The 19,629-nt window shown below is 48.5% G+C and overlaps 1 protein-coding gene and 1 long non-coding RNA gene across 3 annotated transcripts in view; one reads left to right on the top strand and one right to left on the bottom strand.

Annotated features, from left to right (window-relative positions):
* Positions 1 to 17,217, bottom strand: part of ADRB3 (adrenoceptor beta 3) — a 23,502-nt gene extending 6,285 nt beyond the window's left edge. The window contains exons 1-3 of one of the 2 annotated variants that reach the window (XM_058720694.1): positions 15,846 to 17,217; positions 15,006 to 15,145; positions 14,266 to 14,907 (exon numbers count right to left, since the gene is read on the bottom strand). In XM_058720694.1, the coding sequence (XP_058576677.1) occupies positions 15,123 to 15,145; positions 15,846 to 17,019 (1,197 nt within the window). In that variant the 5' untranslated portion in view covers positions 17,020 to 17,217 and the 3' untranslated portion in view covers positions 14,266 to 14,907; positions 15,006 to 15,122. Of the gene's footprint in view, positions 1 to 14,265; positions 14,908 to 15,005; positions 15,146 to 15,845 lie in introns of those variants that run through there. The other variant, XM_058720695.1, reaches the window with a different exon arrangement.
* On the top strand, positions 16,525 to 19,629 carry LOC131506742 (uncharacterized). Its single transcript, XR_009259117.1, has 2 exons — positions 16,525 to 16,611; positions 17,333 to 19,629. It is a non-coding gene; the product is annotated as an uncharacterized LOC131506742 (long non-coding RNA).

The raw sequence follows: 19,629 nt of genomic DNA, 5'->3' as shown, positions 1-19,629 counted from the left end.
TTAGATCTCTCCTGCAGGAAACAAGGCAAATGAACAGAGATACCCTATCTAGGTCCAGCCCTTCATGGCTCTAAATCAGGACCTAGACTTAAGGGCCTCTTGCAGAATGTGTTTGCCTGAATATGTTTAACTAGTAAACTCCCTCCTGACATATTGGATGTCTAAACAGGCCTCCACCTGATAGAACTCAATCCCTGGAGGAAGCAGAGGCCATCCCTGATGAAGGGGATGCTGACTCTCTCTCTCTGTTCCTCTTCCTAATAGAGGGGGGCTTCTCCCTATTCATATCCCAGGTAATGGCTCTAATTGGAGCCAACTGTGGTTAGTATCCCTGGACTTTAAGGAATATTCTCAAGCAGAGCAGTGGCTGAAACTCCCTTTGTTTCAGGGAAATTCCCTGTCTTCTCTGGCCTGACATGGGCTGCATATTTCCACTTTGGAGGAAAACAAACATGGTGCCTGTTCCTCTGTCCACACCGACCACATGTAGAACCAGGAACCCTTTCCCTACCTGCTGGCAGCATCTTGCCTCTTCTGCCTCCTCCTGTTTCTGCACCACCTAGAGTGCGGCCTGCCTAACTGATTCTATACCATCCTCGGTGCCTGCAGCACCATTGGCTCCTCCTCCCACCCTCAGTGTCAAGGAACAAAGAGCACCCACTTGGACCGCCCACTTTAGCTTTCCCCACTAGTGTTCCAGGTAAAAATTGACAATGGGGAACAAATTGTCTTGCGTGGACACAGGTGGAACATATTTGATGTTTAAGCTACTTTAAGTTTGCTGGTTTGAGATAGACCTGTCTATTAGCATTAAATATGAAACTTTTATTCTACTAAGGTTTATTAAAAGTCAAATAAGCTCCTGTTATCTCTATTGCAATTTGTTAGCAAAAACAACTTGAAATGATGGTTAATTCTGTCTCAAAGTTTTCATGGGTAATTGTTAAGATAGCTTTCAAAATCTTTGGTAACCTGAAACTTTACAGTTTTTTTAAATATTTTTTAAGTGTTTATTTATTTTTGAGAGAGAGAGACAGAGTATGAACAGGGGAGGGTCAGAGAGAGGGAGACACAGAATCCAAAGCAGGCTCCAGGCTCTAAGCTGTCAGCACAGAGCCCGACGCGGGGCTCGAACCCACAGACTGTGAGATCATGACCTGAGCCGAAGTCGGACGCCCAACCAACTGAGCCACCCAGGTGCCCCAAAACTTTACAGTTTTGCTTCAGGTAAACACACACCCCGCTTCAGGTAAAACACCAGCCCTGGGTGAGCCCCGCTTCTCTCTCTTTCTCTCTCTCTCCCTCTCTCTGCCCCCCATGTAATTCTCTCTCTCTCAAAAAATATATATATATATACATATAAAAGAAAGAAAGAAAGAAAGAAAGAAAGAAAGATTGATTTAAAAAAACAATTCTTAAAGGAAGGTTCGAAGAGAAGCGCACCCTTATTAGCTGATCCAAAGAGCCAATTCCATTGCTAGAAATGTGGATCAAAAAAATGTTTGCACCTAATGTCTATGTCCACATAAACATGGTATGAGGTCTGGACCAGTGATCACTGTGTGTTGCTGTCCTTTCACTTTTCTAGATGGACTTTATAGCACTATCCTGCCCAGCATCAAACATTGAATGTACTGGGAATGGTTGAGTTCATTTTTAGTCCATAAGCTGCGGTATTATGGGTAACCACTTTCAGATGAAGAAAATGCATCTCACTCAGAGATCTAACTCCGAGCTGGTTGTTGAATGTGAGTATGGGTTGTTCTCTTTGGGGAGGAGTCAGTGAGTTTTTATTTGCATGTGGAAAAATTTATTGTTAGTTTTAACCATTATTAAAATTACATGTTTGGGGAAAACAAGTATGGGCTGATGAAGTGGAAGGTGGAAGGTGGTGCTTTCAAAAGGTGGAAGGTGGTGATTTTTTGCTGAGTCCACCCAGAAGCCCTTTTCCTGCTCTTTCTGGTAGCAGGCCCCACCCCACTCCCCAGCTTTGGTTCCTGAATCCTGAGTCACAGTGCTTGCTCAGACAAAAGGCATGTGGCTCAAGCCTGCCCTGCTGGAGTCTTGTTGGAGCTGGAAGAGAAGAGCTTTTCATTACTCTCTAGTCATAGAGCTATAAGGAAATGATCCTGAAGCTTTCAGAAACTACTGCCCTGTCATATAGGAAACCCCCCAAAATGATGTCAACTGCTTGTGAAGAGAAGTTGGAAGAAAGAACATTTGTTAGATGACTCAAGTCTCTGATTCTTGTATCAGTTTAGATTTGTGGTTGCAAGCAACAGAAATGGACTCTAGCTGATTTAAGTCTCAGAGGGATTTACTGGAAACATATGGTAGCTGACAAAATTGATAGGGAAGTTGGTGATTTGGAAGCAGGAGCATGGCCACCGTCAAACCACAAAAGGAAGCAGGTGGGGGATTCTACTGCTGAACAGCAGATGATGCTGTGATTTGCCCCACCCTCATAGTCCTCTGCTTGGCCTCGGGAAGGCTGGCTGCCACTACAGGTCCCAGATATGGGACTTTGTTGCCACAGATTCTGAGTGGGTCAGGACACTTGGGATACTTCCTTCCCAACCTAGAGGCCCTGAAGGGCCATGGACCAGGAAGTCCATACCTGATTGGCTGACCCCATTCACGTGTTCCTCAGCCTCCCCTCCCCCTCCTCCCCCCACCCCCCTTCCCCCAGCTAAGGGGGTGGAGCAGTTAGCCTGGTCGTTATGGCTTCAAATGTGGGAGGCCAGCTCTGCCTTCCTTGGAGACTTAGAAAATGGAGAGTTTGCCAAGAAGTACACAGTCTGGGCAGCAAAAAATGACAAATTTTCACAATTATATCACCTTTTTCCCTCTCAACTCCAATACTCCACACTTCCTCCCAGTAGTCTCAACTATTTCACAGAGTCTCAACTTATTTCACAGAGACAGAAAAGCTCTGGGAAGAGAGTTTCACATACTCCCATTACAGCTGCCAATCTATTTGCCTAAGTACCCACCTACTCCATCTTTTAGTGCAGTGCTAGGGCCCACCTCTTCTGTGCCCCATCCTGGTCCACCCTTCGCCTTTGTGCCCCAGGTCCTGGCTACACTGTCCTGCAGCTGTCCTTCCTCTCCTCTATAACCAGCCCCCTCCACTAGAACATTCTCTTGAACATACAAACAGGCATCAAAACTCCCACCTTAAAAATCAGGCAGCACTCCGTTGAACTCCCCTTCCTTCTCCAGCTGTTACCCCATGTGTCAGAGCTCATCTAAAGCAGAACTACGGTGAGTGGTGTGGGTATTGTAGGAATTAGAGCTCACACAATTGGAAGAGGACCCAGGGAAAGAAAGGGCCATGGAAGGGAGTTGGAGAATTAAAGAAAAATCAGTAATCAGGCTGTCTGACACACCTGCAGGTGGGCAAATCAGAGTGTAGAGGGAAATCCAGAAGCCAGGCACCTCCAGCTATAGAATTGGGACTAAGAAGGGAAAATGCGTGGAGAGGTCTATGGGAACATACGGCTTCTGTGCAGCTCCCTACATCTCTGAGTCTGCAGCCAACAGTTGTCAGAGTCAACAGGCTGGAAGCAGAGCTGGACATGGCATGGAGGAGAGTCTGAAGGCAAACCAGGACCCACCAGCACCTCTGCTTTCTGCAGCTCACTCTGAAGCCCTTCAGGTATTAATGGGTGCTACTTCACTTCTGCCTCTCATATCTTGGCAAATTTTTCCTCTTTGGACAACTCTACCCCCAGAATCTAATATGAATTCTGGGAAACAGAATGCCACTTGCTTTTGCCTCTCCTTTAACCCTCCTGCTGCAGCTTCTCAGTTGGCGTTGCTGGTTCCTTCGATTTCTTTTTTTTTTTTTAAGTCTGTTTCTTTTTTTTAATTTTTTTTTTAACGTTTATTTATTGTTTGAGACAGAGAGAGACAGAGCATGAACGGGGAGGGTCAGAGAGAGGGAGACACAGAATCTGAAACAGGCTCCAGGCTCTGAGCTGTCAGCACAGAGCCCAACGCGGGGCTCGAACTCATGGACCGAGAGATCATGACCTGAGCCAAATTTGGCCACTTAACCGACTGAATCACACAGGCACCCCTGGTTCCTTCTCTTTCTGACCTCTATATGTTAGAATGCTCCAGGGCTCAGTCCTCCGAGTTCCTTTTTTTTTTTTTTTTTTTTTAATGCCTGGAGTTGTTTTTATTTTTTTTCCAGCTTTACCGAGATGTAACTGACATATGACATCAGGTAAGTTTAAAGTGTCCCCTGTGTTGATTTGATGCACTCTGAATTCTTCTCTTCTCTGTCTACAGTCACCATGCAGGTAAGCTTATCCACTCCTGTGAGCTTAAATACCCAGCTGTCAAATTTATATATCTAGTTACTTTTCTCCTAACCTACAGAGTTGGAAATCCAAATGCCTATTGATATTCCAATAATTAATAGACTTTTCAAATTTACTGTGTCCAAAAACTTACACATAGCTTCATATCGCACCTCCCTCGCCCCCCACTGTGGTACGTGGCAAGTCATTGTGCCAGGTGGTCAAGCCAAAAATCTTGGTCTCATCCCTGACTTCTCTTTTTCTCTTATACCCTACATTCAAGCCCTTGGCAAATTGTGTGAGTTTTATTTTGTAACATACCTAAAGCCTGTTCACTCAATAAAAATTCATGGCTGAGATGCACGAGTTGATGAACACAGTGAACAATCTGTGTTTAAATGGATGACAGAGTGTACAGTCTGTGTGAAGATACAAAGACAAAGAACATGAGTTCTTTAGTAAATGTAAGTGTGGTTGGAATAAAAGTGTATGGGGGAGGAGAGTGGTGAGAAATCAGATTAGGAAGATAGGCACTATCCATCTAATGCCACATCTCTCTGTTGAGGGTTCTGAAACTTACCCCCAAATGCTTCAGAAAGTCATTGAATGGGGGCACCCGGGTAGCTCAGTCAGTTGAGCGTCCAACTCTTGATTTGGGCCCAGGTCATGGTCTCACAGTTTGAGATCGAGCCCCATGTCAGGCTCTGCACTGACAGTGTGGAGACTGCTTGGGATTCTCTCTCTCCCCCTCTCTCCCTTCCCCTTTCCCACTTGCGTGTGCGAGTTCTCTCTCTTTCAAAATAAATAAAGAAACACTTTTTAAAAGCCATTGAATGGGATGGAACTGGAGAGTGTTATACTAAGAGAAATAAGTCATACAGAGAAAGACAGATACCATATGTTTTCACTCTTATGTGGATCTTGAGAAACTTAACAGAAGACCATGGGGGAGGGGAAGGGGAAAAAAGTTAGAGAGGGAGGGAGGCAAACCATAAGAGACTCTTAAAAACTGAGAATAAACTGAGGGTTGATGGGGGGTGGGAGAGAGGAGAAAGTGGGTGATGGGCATTGAGGAGGGCACCTGTTGGGATGAGCACTGGGTGTTGTATGGAAACCAATTTGACAATAAATTTCATATTAAAAAATAAAAAATAAAAAAAATGAAAGCCATTGAATGATTTTAAGAACGGAATGACATTGTCAGATTTATATTTTATAAAAATCTCTCTGGGGGCTTGTGGAGGATGAATTGGAGGGTATCCAGAACTCAGCAGGCCAAGTGGAGACTATTTTAGTTAATTTGGTTAAGAAGTGATGAGGGCCTCAGCTATGGCATTCGCTAATGGGTAGACTTGTCAGATGTCCTACACAAAAATACCAGGCACCAAACCAAGCAAGAGAGAGATGTTGGTGAGCAGGGGCAGTTCTGAAAAATACTTGCTTAACATAAACAATATCTTATGTGTCACTAATAATTTCCACTTATTTTGGTACAACTTCTCTACCTCCTTACTGCTTTTTAATTTTTTTAATGTTTATTTATTTTTGAGACAGAGACAGAGACAGAGCATGAGTGGGGTGGGGGCAGAGAGAAAGGGAGACACAGAATCTGATGCAGGCTCCAGGCTCTGAGCTGTCAGCTCAGAGCCCTACGTGGGGCTTGAACTCATGAATGGTGAGATCATGACCTGAGTCAAGGTCAGACTCTTAACCGACTGAGCCACCCAGGCACCCCTCTGCCTCCTTATTGTTTTTTAAAGAAACATATTTTTCATTACAACTTGCAAGAAATGTTAAAGGACAGCAAAGGCAAAGTTTAATTTTTTTTTCATTCCGTGAAGTCAGAAGTCCAATACCAGACCACCCAGGTCAATCACAGCTCGCCAGCAACCCTACCAAGGTACCTACCAACCAGACCAAGGGGACGTGGGTAGGGATAAAAACAGTTTGCTCTTAAGACCAATTCTACCCTCAGAAAATGGGAGGAAGCCATCACTCAGCTAGGCTCTGGAACTTGAGGTTGCTGGAGCAGTAAAGTTCGCCATCAGCCCCATATGTTTCTCCTTCCCCAAAAATGGTAGGAATTTCTCCATTGGAACAGCAGCTGCCTATGCTTCCCTTAGTTCCCCAGTCTCTCTCCCTGTGGTCCTGGGAGAATGTTCCAACATCAGTTAGGCTTAGACTTGGGCCCAGGGGGAAGCCTGGGAGGAAGGGCTCACTCACATGATCCAGTGACTAGAGAGAAACCAGAGACACTGTGGGTGGCTCTGAGCTGATGCAAAGCTCTCCTGTCCCCATTTCTCTCTTCCCTGGGAAGAAGTGACCCATCCCTTGTCCCTTCTGGGAATACTAACAGCGGAAGCAACAATAGTTCATCTTGTGTTTTGTTAAAGAGATTTTGGGAACTGTGTTTGCTGTGTGTTCGTGGTATAAAGGGGTCTCCTCACTAGCAGCTCAGAAGTAAAACCTGTACTTAAATGGCTTTTAGACCTTTAGCTCCTAATTTTCTTAAAAAGTGTGGGGGGGCCAAGGAATCAGAGACTGACTGGTCATTCTCTCAGGTCTTCGTGAAAAACAAAGACTGAAAGACCCTATTCCTCGGACACCCAAGCAAGAGTCTCCGATGGTCCTTTGGAAGAATAGTAAACCATGGCAGATCATGGGATCTTCCTGAGCTTGTGGTCCATTGTCTTTGGTTTCTGATGGGAAACCTTTAAAAACACCACCAGAGAGGGGCACCTGGGTGGCTGTCAGTGGAACATACGACTCTTGATCTCAGGGCTGTGAGTTTGAGCCCCATGTTGGGTGTAGAGACAGCTTAAGAAACATAAACTTAAAAACAAAACAAAACAAACAAACAAAAATAACAAAAACAGAAAACCACCACCAGAGAAGTACAGTTAAAAAGAGCAGCCTTGGGCAGAATTGTGCAGTGAATCTACATTTGTTTTCTGTTGTTGTGTAGCAAATGACTACAAACATCACAGCTTAGAACAACACACATTTATTAACTCACAACTTCCATGTGTCAGGAGTCTGGCCATGAGGGAGCTGGGTCTTCTGCTCAGGGTCTCACCGGGCTGCAGTGACAATATCAGCCAGGGCTACAGTCTCATCTGGGGCTCAGGGTCTTCTTCCAACTCACATGATTGTTGGCAGGATCCACTTCCTCGCAGTTGTGGAACTCATAGTGGCTAGCATCCTTGAGGCCAGCAAGAGTATCTTTCTGACTTCTTCCAGCTCTGACCCCTGACTTTCTTTTAAAGGTCTCTCACCTGGTTAGGTCAGGCCCACCCAGGATAATCTACCTTTTTATTAACTTAAATCAATTGAGTAGAGATCTTAATCTCATCTTTGAAATTCTTTCACCTCTGCTACATAATATAACATAATCACAGGAGTGATATCCCATCACCTTTGCCATATTCTATTCATTAGAAGCAAATTACAGGGGTGCCTGTGTGACTCGATTGGTTAAGCGTCCAACTTCGGCTCACGTCATGATCTTGTGGTTCGTGAGTTTGAGCCCCACAGAGCCGGGCTCTGTGATGACAACTCAGCTTGGAACCTGCTTCCAATTCTGTGTCTTCCCCTCTCTCTGCCCTTCCCTGCTCATGCTGTCTCTCTCTGTCTCAGAAATAAACACTTTTAAATTTTTTTTTAAAAAGAAGCAAATTACAGGTCCCACCCACATTCAAGGGGAGGGAATAATACAAGGACATGGGTCCTTGGGGTTTCTCAGAATTGTGCCTACCACAGAGTCCAAGAGCTTCTGGAGAGAACAGCCCTTTCCTGAAGGGTAAATGGGTGGATTATAATCTTTGAGACCGGAACTCTGAGTTAAAAGATTTATGTGTCTCTCACTGTAGTGGGCTGAATAGTAGTCCCCAAATATATGTCAACTTGGAATCTCTGAATATGACCTTATTTGGATTAAGCGTCTTTACAGATATAATTAAGGTAAGGATCTTGACATGAGATCATCCTGGATTAGGATAGGCTCCAAATCCAATGACATGTGTTCCTATAGGAGACAGAAAAGAGACCCTTACAGACACAGGGAGAAAGTGAGAACAGAGGTAGAGATCGGAGTGATTTTTGTCTACAAACCAAGGAATGCTGAAAATTGCCAGGGCCACCAGAAGCTGGGAAAGAGGCATGGGATGGATTCCTCCTCAGAACCACCAGAAGGAGCCAGTCCTATTGACACCTTACTTTCAGACTTCTGACCTCCAGAATTATGAGAGAATAAATTTCTGTTGTTTTAAGCCATTGAGGTCATCAAGGTCAAATTGTTGCAGCAGACTTGGGAAACTAATACACTCACTGATCATTGTCCCCATGCGAATCAACGTCAAAAAATGGACTTGATGGTCTCAGGTGCAACACAAACTCAGACTCGATAGAGATGTCAGTTCCCAGAGATCAGAGGTGCCCTAAGAGGTAGCAAAGCAGGGCAGCTCTACAACCCAAGCTACATTCATCACGGAATGTCAGCAGATGCCCATTCATTTCTACCCTCTTTTGTTATCTCTTCATTGATGAATTTGTTTGATTCAGCTACTGTTTAAAATGTGGGGAGGCTAAAATAACTGTGGCTTAAACAAGATCGGAGTTTATTTCTCCTTCACTTAAGGGTCTTAAACATAGGCAGTCCATGGTGGAAATGGTGACTCCACATTATTGACACCCATGTTCTTCTGCCATTTGCAACACATAGTTGCCATCTCATGACCTAAGGTGGCTGCTTCAGTTCCTACCGTCACACCTGCATTCCAGCCAGTGGAAAAGGTAGAAGTTGGATGTGAAGGATGTGTCCTTTTCCTTTAATGGCAGACCTGAAAGCTGCACACCTAAACCGGCTAGACCTTAGTCACATAGTCAGACCTAGCTACTAGCTGCAAGCGAGTATCTTCAGCAAGACCCGGTGCCCAGCTAAGGGTTCTACCACTTAAGCTAAGACTCCAGTTTCTTCCTAAAACCTAAGGAATAAAAGAAACTGGAGAGGGGAGAGCAACTTCTGTCCACAGGAGACAACACAAGGTCTGACTTGTTCAGTGGCCTCCCAAATCTGGGGCCAGTGGAGAAGAGAGGAAAGTCCCCGAAATGGAAATCCATAAGTAGATCAAACGCCTACCACCCTTCAAACTGATAACAGGATGAAGAAGAACCTTGAAAATGTGGGTTTAAAACAGCAGGGATAATGGGGCTCCTGGGTGGCTCAGTCAGTTAAGCGTCCGACTCTTGATTTCAGCTCAGGTCATGATCTCAGGGCTTATCTGTGCTGACAGTGCGGAACCTGCTTGGGCTTCTCTCTCTCTCTTTCTCTCTGCCCCTCCCTCACTCTCTCTTTTTCTTTCTCTGTCTCTCAAAGTAAACAAACTAAAAAAACGTAAGAATGGGGTGCCTGGGTGGCTCAGTAAGTTAAGTGTCTGACTTCGGCTACAGTCCCACATCGGGCTCTGTGCTGACGGTGTGGAGCCTCCTTGGGATTCTTTCTCTTCTTTTCTCTCTGCCCCTCCCCTGTGTGTGCTTTCTGTCTAAAAAATAAATAAATATACTTTAAAAAATGAAAAAAAAACCAGCAGGAATAAGATGAGTACAAAAAAGTTAGGAGTATAGTATTCCTCCTTCCCATACCCTCTGTTGTGGGTTGAACTGTGTCCCCCTTAAAGAATCGCTGAAGTCCTATCCCCCAGAACCTGTGAGTGTGACCCTATTTAGAAATAGGGTCTTTGCAGATGTAATCAAGTTAAAATGAGCTCATACTGAATTAAGTTGGGCCCTAATGCAATGACTGGTATTGTTATAAATGTGGACATAGACACACAGGCAGAGGCCATGTGAAGACAAGCAGAGCTTTTGGGTTTTTTTTTAATATTTATTTTTGAAAGAGAGAGAGAGACAGAGCACGAGCGGGGGAAGGGCAGAGAGAGGGAGACACAGAATCGGAAGCAAGCTCCAGGCTTCATGCTGTCAACGCAGAGCCTGACATGGAGCTCGAACTCATGAACCATGAGATTGTGACCTGAGCTGAAGTCGGACGCTTAACCAACTGAGCCACCCAGGCGCCCCCAGAGTTGTAATCACACAGCTACAAGCCTTGTGATGCCAAAGATTGCCAGCAACCAGGAGAACGTGTAAGAGGCAGCCAAGGATTCCTCTCCTAGAGCTTTCAGAGAGAGCATGATCCTGCCAATACCTTGATTTTTTCCTTCTAGCCTCCAGAACTATGAGGAAAGTAATTTGTTATGCCAGCCCTAGCAAACTAATTGACTGTCTCCCTTTCTGGTTTCTCGTGGCCTTGTTCTAATGAACCTTTGCTATAATGTACCATAAAGCCCTGACATCCAGAAGTGCTCTGTGTTCTAAACTTCTGTCCCTCCTTAAAATTTAGCTCATCACTGGGGTGCCTGAGTGACTCCATCAGTTGAACATCCAGCCCTTGATTTTGGCTCAGGTCATGATCTCAGGGTTGTGGCATCAAGCCCCTCATTGGGCTCCGTGCTGAGTGTGAGCCTGCTCAGGATCCTCTCTCTCTCTCTCTCTCTCTCTCTCTCTCTCTCTCTCTCCATCTGCCCCCTCTTCCCTCCTCTTTTTCTAAAATTAAAGAAAAAAAGTTAGCTCATTACAAATGCTGTGTGGGAAATGGAAGGGTGAGCCAAACTAGGACCGAAACGTCAGACACAGGCCAGATGAGAGTCTAAGTGTGAAAAAGGAGCCAGAGGGGGAGATGTGCATGTGACATGGATTTGAAACCAGGGGCATCAATCTGAGGCACGGATGAACCTGCAGAAGAAAGATGAGGTGGGACGTGGCCACCCTGGCCAAAGACAAGTCCAAGATCTAGGCTGTCTACGGAGGCAGGACCATCCGCAAATCAAAACCCCGGAGGCCTGGGACTAGTCCTCACTGCCTACTCCAATGACTCCACTTACACTGGAGGAGTCCTTCGGTTTCCAAAGGTTTTCCTTCGGTTTCCTGCTTTATATGTCACCTCTTAGTTGGTCTTCAAAACCAGTCTGCGTGGGCTGAGTAGAACAATAATAGAATTCCATTCGACTCACAGGCAAACAAAATGTCAGAGATACAAGTAACCTGCTCGGTGTCACATAACTGATTATCAGTGTGTGTGGAGGGGAGGAAAATGAAATTTAGAGTCTCGTAGGCTGGGTTAGAACCTATCTGATTTCGGGGCACCTGGGTGACTCAGTCGGTTAGGCATCCAACTCTTGATTTCAGTGCAGGTCATGATCTCATGGTCCGTGAGTTCGAGCCCCATGCCAGGCTCTGTGCTGACAGTGCGGAGTCTGCTTGGGATTCTCTCCCTCTCTCTCAGTCCCCACACCCCCTCCACACACACACTTCAAAATAAATAAATAACTTTAAAAAAAGAAGAAGAAAAGAAGATATTTGGTTTCTATAAGTCTCTACTGTTTATTTGGTATCACTTCACCTACCATTTGCAGATCGCCTCTTACAGCGTTGGCTTATTGACTGATGCTCACTCAGTAAATGACCATTTCCTTCCTCCTCCCTTTCTTGCTTCTCCAGCTCCAAGTTTGGTGCTCATTACACTACCAGTGTTGCCTTTCTCTGACTAAAGTGATCTTGGCTACTCACAGTTCACCTCTCTAGAAGTCAGTTTCTTCACCCGCTTTATCAAAGGTTTGGACTAAATCATTCGCAAGGTCTCTTCCAGCCCTGATAGTCTGTGGCCTTCTGAACACTGCCCTCCTGCCGCAGGTCCCAACAGACCCACCCTGCGAAGCCCACACCTGTTGGACCTGCCATCGCCATCAGGTGGCGCCCAGCACCGTTTACGCCTTGGGTGGAGGAAAGTCTGAAGCTGCGATGCTCGACCTCTGCCAGCACAGAGCTTTAGGAGAGCTAGCCCTAGAGAGGAGAGAAAGTAAACCTGTCTCCATTTACTTTATAGATGAGGAAACGGAGGAAAGCGTTTTGCTTTTCCTTCGTATCATAATAGGACGAGCTAGGAAAGATTAGATGGCCTCCTGGAGTTCCTGCTAATTTAACTGAGTTGCCTCAACCCATTGTCCCGTAGTGGACCACATCCAGGGCTTTTTTGCACAGCATCGGGGAGGGCGTTAGCTGTGCTCCCCATTGCAGGTTCCCGCTCCTCTGGAGAGACATGCAAACACAAATATATGCACGCAGCCAGGAAGCATGAGAGGGAGCCCAGATGATTGGGTTTTAGGATCAAAACACAAAGGAGCACGATTTCCATGGCCTTCACCTATGCCCCCAGAATGAAAGGAGCAAGGCTGCTCCCAGTTTGTAAGAGCTTGAGGAATGGAGCTGGTGGGGATTGATAGCCCCGTGACTGCCCGTGACAACCACAGCCTGTGCTGACCATTGTTCCCCAGAAGAATCTACCATGGGGAGCCTCCCAGGAAAGCCTGCTCTCCACCTCCTCCTTACCCTGATTCTGCCTGCTCCTTCGAGGCTCCACCTGAAGTAGAAGGTCAAGTCACCTCTGGACTAGCCAGTCACTCCTCATCCGCTCTCTGCCAAGTTCCGCCCCCTTCGCACTGTCATCTCTGTGCATGCCCAGCTCCTGCTAACAGGTTCTAGGAAGGCCAGGGGTCCACAGGCTCGCTCGGTCTCATCGGTCTGTAAGTCTTCACCTCTCTAGCTTCGGAGGATGGTTGTTTGCTCAGGCCCCGTTAGCAAAAGCAGCCTGCTCAGCATCCAAGATGTAAATCTCCCCCAGCCTGACACCTGGCCACAAGTTGCCGGAGAGACGACCAGAATGGCTGACTCTCCATCTGTCAGATGCACTGGTGACAATTTGCAGACGGAGTCCACAGCCCAGTGCAAGTCTAAACACTCTAAAGGAGCCTGACAGCTGGCACATGGGTGTGTGTCGAGCAAGACTCACTCAGTATGAGCTCTTGGATAATGTTCAAGGACATTTCTCCAAGCCAGAGCCCCACTCTCTACCCCCCTCCCAAAAATCATCCTTCTTCCTTGCCCAGGAATGACTGGACAACTTTCCTCAGTGATGTTGCAAAAATATCCAGAGATGGAGAGAGGAGGCCCTCTTACTTATCCCAGGCCAAAGCAAGACTTCTTTCTCCACTAAGCATTCAAAAGTTGAGTCCTTGCCAAGAAACCTCCCACACACCTCGGACCCCAGAGATCTCACACTGCTCTGGATTCAAAAGGAGAAAGTCATCTTTGGTATGCAAACATCCTGAGAAATAAAACATGGGCTCCTGGGGAAAAGGGAGCCGCATAGCCCAGGTCAAATTCACAGGGAACACCCATATGTGGAAATCCACTGGGCTTATCCTCAGGACAGATCAAAATTTCATAACTCCGGGGCCCCCAAGCCCACCTTGTGCACCGCACACCGCTGTCGCACAGCACATTAAATATTTGATGATTTCCTGGTCATCCTGTACCTCAGCCTGGGCAATGGTCTCTGCTTACGGAGTTTAAGTAAGAACTCACAAAATGATTCAGTGGTTGCCACAGAAATTTCCTTTCCATAGGGAACTGCTGATAAGGTTCATAAGAATTGAAATAAGGAAAAAATTTTATCAACTGGCTCAAACTTGGGACTCCAGTTTTTCTTCAAGAGGATAACATTGATTTCTGCAGCCCAGGAAAGGTAGAGGTTATGGAAAGGAAGCATCAGAATACATTTGTAACCAAAGACATTTGCCCAACACAGACAACACTCTGGGCCTCCAGACACACATACATGTACAACACTAGACAAAACTGGTTCCCGCGGGCAATGGGATCTTAGGAATTCACTGCTGGCTTATAGTGGGAGCTGACATATGCCCATAGACCCTGATCCTGAGCACAGCAAACTCTGTCCTCCTATGAGCACTACACTCAAGTCTTTGGGTAGCATGGCTTTGCTACCACTTGCAACTGGGTTCCATGAATTTTGGAAAGGTGGAGATACAGGAGTGTCAAAGGCTTAAACTCACTCCCCTTTACCCAAACAGACTTCTCATTTTTTGTTTCATGAGGATTAGGAAGAAAGGGGCAAGGACTAGTCCTAATTTACTGCATCTGTCAAAAGCCAGCTCTAAGAAGGGTGTAAGTGGATTATGGGGGTGGTGCGGGATGGAGAAAAGAAGGCAATGGAGGAATCGCATTCAGTAATATTTATTCATTTGATGCTAAAAGGAAAAGAAGGGATCTGTTCTAATGGTTCAGCCTCCTATGAATCCCGGGGCCACCCCCCCACCCCCCTCCAAAAAAAAACCCTGAAGAAGTCCTTCCGGCACTGCTGTGAGGTAGATCAGAGCTGTCCTGTGTCCAAAGTGGGGGAGGCCGGTGCTTAGAGATCCGTAGCGATGTGTCAGGGACAAAACCCCAAAGCTGCACCTTTGCTAGCTTCCTGCTCCCAGCTTAGGCCACAGAGCAAGCAGCGAGCGTGGGGAGCACTGAGTGGTCCGTCAGGAGGGATGGAAGGAGGAGTGCTGTCTCTGCCCTAAGCACACAGCACAGAAGTGAGCAAGGTGACAGGTGTCCCACCAAAGCTAGTTCGGCTGCTCCAGGCTGCTGGATACTTCAGCTGCTGAGGTAGTGGTGAAGTTCAGGGCTTAGAAAAGTTCTCTCAGAAAGAGAGAGGCAGAGAGGATAGTGAAAACCCACCTGCTAAAGATTTTCCCTCCCCAGTCGGCCCCCCTCCCCACCCCAAGGCCAAGTCACCAGTTTCTGGAGGTCAGAGATTTCCAGCTGGGAAACTCCACAGGGCTCATTGTAAACAGAGGCCAGAGGCTTTCCAAAAGTTCTGGATGAACAGAGTTGTTTCTTGTCGTTCAGGACCTAAGAAATTCCCCCAGGAAGCCCTGAAAAATGGAGATAATATATCTTGGGGTGAGGGGCACAGGGTGGGAACAGAAGCTCTAAAGAGCAGGGGTGAAAATCGGGGACCCTGGGAAGAATATGTATGTAATCACACAAAAGCATCCGGGCTCCACCCAGCCACAAAATACCCACCCCCATCTCCAGCCCTGTTCCTGCCAGGGAGAAGAACTGGGGCTCACAGGTTCCCCTACTCCTGTTTACCCTTCATAGCCGAAGTAGAGTCTCACCTCCACAGCCATCAAACCTTTCAAAGAAACCACAGCTGAGGCTAAGGGCGGGGCGGGGGGGGGGTGCTCTATTCTTCTCCGCAAGTCAAAGCCAGCCCAAGTGCAGGCAAGAAATATGCGAGGCCAAAGAACTGGGCTAGAAAATCTAGAGCTGACCAGGCAGGCCCACGGTAAAGCCGCACTTCCTGGCCACACTTCCCGCACTGGGTCTTGGGGTGAAGAACAATCCTCCGCCTTTCTTTGCTTCAACCCTGGGGCAGGTGGGTGGGATGCTGGAGAAAAAAGTGTCCTGGGTTCCCTTTTGGTTCCGTCCTCCTTGTCCCCCTTCTTTCGCTGCAGAGACCTCCCCAACCCCACCTTCTCCTCCCGAACCCCAAACTCTGAGAAATGACCACATGAGACACCGAATGCTTCCAGATCCTGAGCCGCCAACCCCTTCGCTTCGGTTACCTACCCGACTCTGCGGGCCTGGTCAGCGCCGCAGGGGCATCCGAGGTTTCTCCAGCCCGGGAGGCTGCTGCGTGGCGCTCCTCCCGCCGGCAGCGGCACAGCAGGCGGCGAAAGGCGCTGCGAAAGTCGGGGCTGCGGCAGTAGATGAGCGGGTTAAAGGCGGAGTTGGCATAGCCTAGCCAGTTAAGGGCCAGGAAAGCCGGGCTGGGAACCAGAGAGGGGCCCCCGAGGGCGCGCACCACGTTGGCCACAAAGAAGGGCAACCAGCAGAGAGAGAAGGTCCCCATGATGAGACCCAAGGTGCGCAGGGCTCGGTGTTCCCGGAGAGGCAGAAGGCGCGCGGGCCGCCGACCGTAGGAGGGCACCCCTGCGGGAGAAGCGCACGGCCTCGCCGGGGCGGGGGACAGAGAGCGAGACGCGGCCGGCGGAGACTCCCCTGGTGGGAAGCGGCCCAGCTCTCCGCGCAGCAGGCGCAGCTGGCGCGTAGCCACGACGAAAACGCGCGCGTAGACGAAGAGCATCACAAAGAGCGGAAGGTAGAAGGAGACGGAGGAGGAGAGCAGCGCGTAGGGTATGTTGGAGGCGAAGGCGCAGCAGTGCGGATTGGAGTGGCAGCGCTGCGCCTCGGCGTCGGCTCCCACGCGCCACCATTTGCTCATGATAGGCGCAAACGACACCGCCGCTGACACGACCCACACCAGTACCACGGCTGCCCGGGCGCGCCGTTTGGTGACCAGGGCGCCGTAGCGCAGCGGGTTCGTCACTGCCAGGTAGCGGTCCACGGCCAGGGCGCACAGGGTTTCAATGCTGGCCGTCACACACAGCACGTCCACTGAGGTCCACAGCTCGCAACCAGTGGCGCCCAGGGGCCAGTGGCCGGTCAGCGCCAGGGTGGCCCCCGGCGGCACTACCAGGAGTCCCACCACCAGGTCTGCTGTGGCCAGCGAGGTCACGAACACGTTGGTCATGGTCTGGAGTCTCGGCGTCCGAGCGACGGCCACGATGACCAGCAGGTTGCCTCCCACGGTGGCCAGCACGGCCAGCGCCAACAGCGCCCCCGCCAATGCCACCGCCCACGGCACCCCCGGCAGCCCACTCGTGTTGGCAGTATTGGGCGTCAGGGCGGGGGCATCCGGCCACGAAGCCAGAGAGCCGTTCCCGTGAGGCCACGGAGCCATTCCCGCGGCGTGCGTGGGGCGGGAGGGAAAGAGAGAAGGGGTCTCCCAGCTCACCCGGCTCGGGGGCGGGGACAGCGGGGCGTGGGAGCGATTTCCCGGGCCTGGGCCATTTTCCCTAGTTGACCGGGGCGAGAACGCTCAACCTCCCCCCCTCCCCACTACCCGCCCCGGTGCCACTGCTTGGGGTGGGGAGGAGTGGAGGCCCTTAAAGGGGCAGCGGCCAACAGTCTCTATGCTGGGCGAAGGAAGGGAATTGGAGGGAGGGGAGGGAAATGAGATGGATGTCTGAGTTTTCCTGTAACCTTATCTGGAGTGCCAACACCCGGACTTCTCTGCCACCATGTGCCCACTCCTGCCGTGACCACCGCAGGCACTCAGCGCAACACTCCGTCGGCACTGATTGCCTGGAACGCTGCACCAATTTCCCCGGAAGGTCCTGCAGCGACGCTAGCAGAAAGGTCATGAAGACATCACCACCACCGCCTTACCTTGTCAGAGGAAAAGGGAACCCTCCCAGGGCCAGCAAAATGATCCCCACTAGCACCGCACCTACTTGAGGGTCCTTCTCTAACATATTGTAAGTCAAAGTATCTTCTCTCTTTTCCCAAGACTTCGCGCCAATGAGACTTGGCCCCTTTCCTTTCTATTTCATTCACCTGCCCTGCCCCTCCAGTTCTCCGTTGTCTTGTTGCTGTTCTTTTCAGTTAGCAGGGAAATTTGATGTTTTCCTGGAGTCTTTATATTTGCCTGCTCATTTGAATTTTGATTAGGCTTCACACAGCCTAAGATGCTGAAAGTTTCCATTTCTCCATCTTCCCCATTGTCCCTTGCCGCTTCCACACACCTTTCCACCTAGAGAATTTCTAGATGGGTCCCTGCTTTTAAAATTTCTTTAAAATTGGGGGCACCCAGGTGGCTCAGTCGGGTAAGCATGGGACTTCGGCTCAGGTCACGATCTCAAGGTTGGTGAGTTTGAGCCCTGCCTTGGGCTCTGTGCAGACAGCTCAGAGCCTGGAGCCCTGCTTTGGATTCTGTGTCTCCCTCTCTCTCTGGCCCTCCCCTGCTCTCTCTCTCTCTCTCTCTCAAAAATAAACATTAAAAAAAATTAAAAATTACCTTTATTTTTTTATGTTTATTTATTTATTTTGGGAGATCGAGTGAATCCCAAGCCCGCTCCGTACTGTCAGGCGCCCCGACATAACACCTTTATTAAATCCTATCACAACCTGATCCTGGAGCAGTCTTGCTTCCACCCGGGATAACAACGGGACAAAAGGGGAAAAAATGATCATGGAAAATGCCTCCAGGGCCATACCCTCACATGTCTCTTTTGAACAGCTCTATATTTCAAAAGAACTCTGTATGGTCTAAGCAATCCCTCTGGGAGGCTGAGCCTGGGGTTGGGAGTAAGAAAGACTGGAGGGGACGTGAGGGCCTAAAATTATCCTTGAGGAGAAAGAACCAGTTTTGTCTCCCAGGGACCCAGCAGCCCACCCACAAGCAGGGTTTGTCAGTGGCCCTCAAGCAAATGCCTTCCACGCCCATGCAGTACCCCAAGCCTTTGGACCCCAAGTACCTTTGGATCCAAGGAAATGCCCACTAGGTGGAGGTGGAAAGCCTATCCTCTGCCCTCCATCCCCCAGTCCTGCCCAAGTGGGCAGGCCCTACTTGGCCTTGAGTCTTGGCTGTGCCCTCTTGCTGATCATCAGGATGTCCACTTCCCAGTTGGGTTTTGCAACACCCCAGAGTGTTGCCAGTTATCTCAAAGGGGTGTCGTAAGATTCTCAAAGAGTAATCTCTAAAACAAATACATATCATTCAGCAATTTTTTCCAGGACATCAGTTGGGGGCCAGGGTGGGGGAAGGGGGCTAGGAAGTCAAGCAACTTCAAAGGCTGTCATTGCTTTAGGGGGTGACTTCTTTATTCCGAACAAGTGTGTAATAATGTTTACATTTTCCAAAAAGACAAGCTTTCCGAAGCCACATGAGTGTGCTTGAGTTTGGGGACTGATTAGGGCAATAACCAAAGGAGAGTGTGAGCAGAGAGATTCCAGGCCCTGTTAGTGAAGGCTTTTATGAGTAAGCAGGGCACTGCCGAAGCACCTGGCATGCTTCCCTCTACTCTGGCCCTTCCTGCTCTCATTCCTAGTCTGGCCTCCCCCTGCCCAAGAGGCTGACAGCCAGAAGGGCTCCTTCTTTTGCCACTTTGGTCCATGGAATTATTCTGTTTTTCTTGCTTTTGTGCTTTTCAACTTAATCTTTTTTGTGTTTATTTATTTTTGAGAAGAGAGAGGGAGGGAGGGCAAGGGACAGAGAGAGAGGGAGACAGAGGATCCAAAGCAGGCTCCACGATGACAGCAGAGAGCCCCTCTCGGGGCTCAGACTCTGGATCCATGAGCTCATGACCTGAGCCAAAGTCAGAGCTTAACCAACTGAGCCACTCAGGTGCCCCGGGTATGCATTCAACTTTATTCAACCATCAAAATATTCAAAATTCATGTAATAGAAAGTTCCCTTTTTCCTGGTTTTCAGCACCCTCACAAGTACCCACCATTAGTCTCTTTTTATCCATCTAGTGATATGTTATATGTAAATAAATCAATACAAGTA

Source organism: Neofelis nebulosa, chromosome 3 (genome assembly GCF_028018385.1).
Source record: "Neofelis nebulosa isolate mNeoNeb1 chromosome 3, mNeoNeb1.pri, whole genome shotgun sequence".
NCBI lineage: Eukaryota > Metazoa > Chordata > Mammalia > Carnivora > Felidae > Neofelis > Neofelis nebulosa.
The sequence above is the reverse complement of the archived record's forward strand: the minus strand, read 5'-3'. Positions and strand labels throughout refer to the sequence as shown.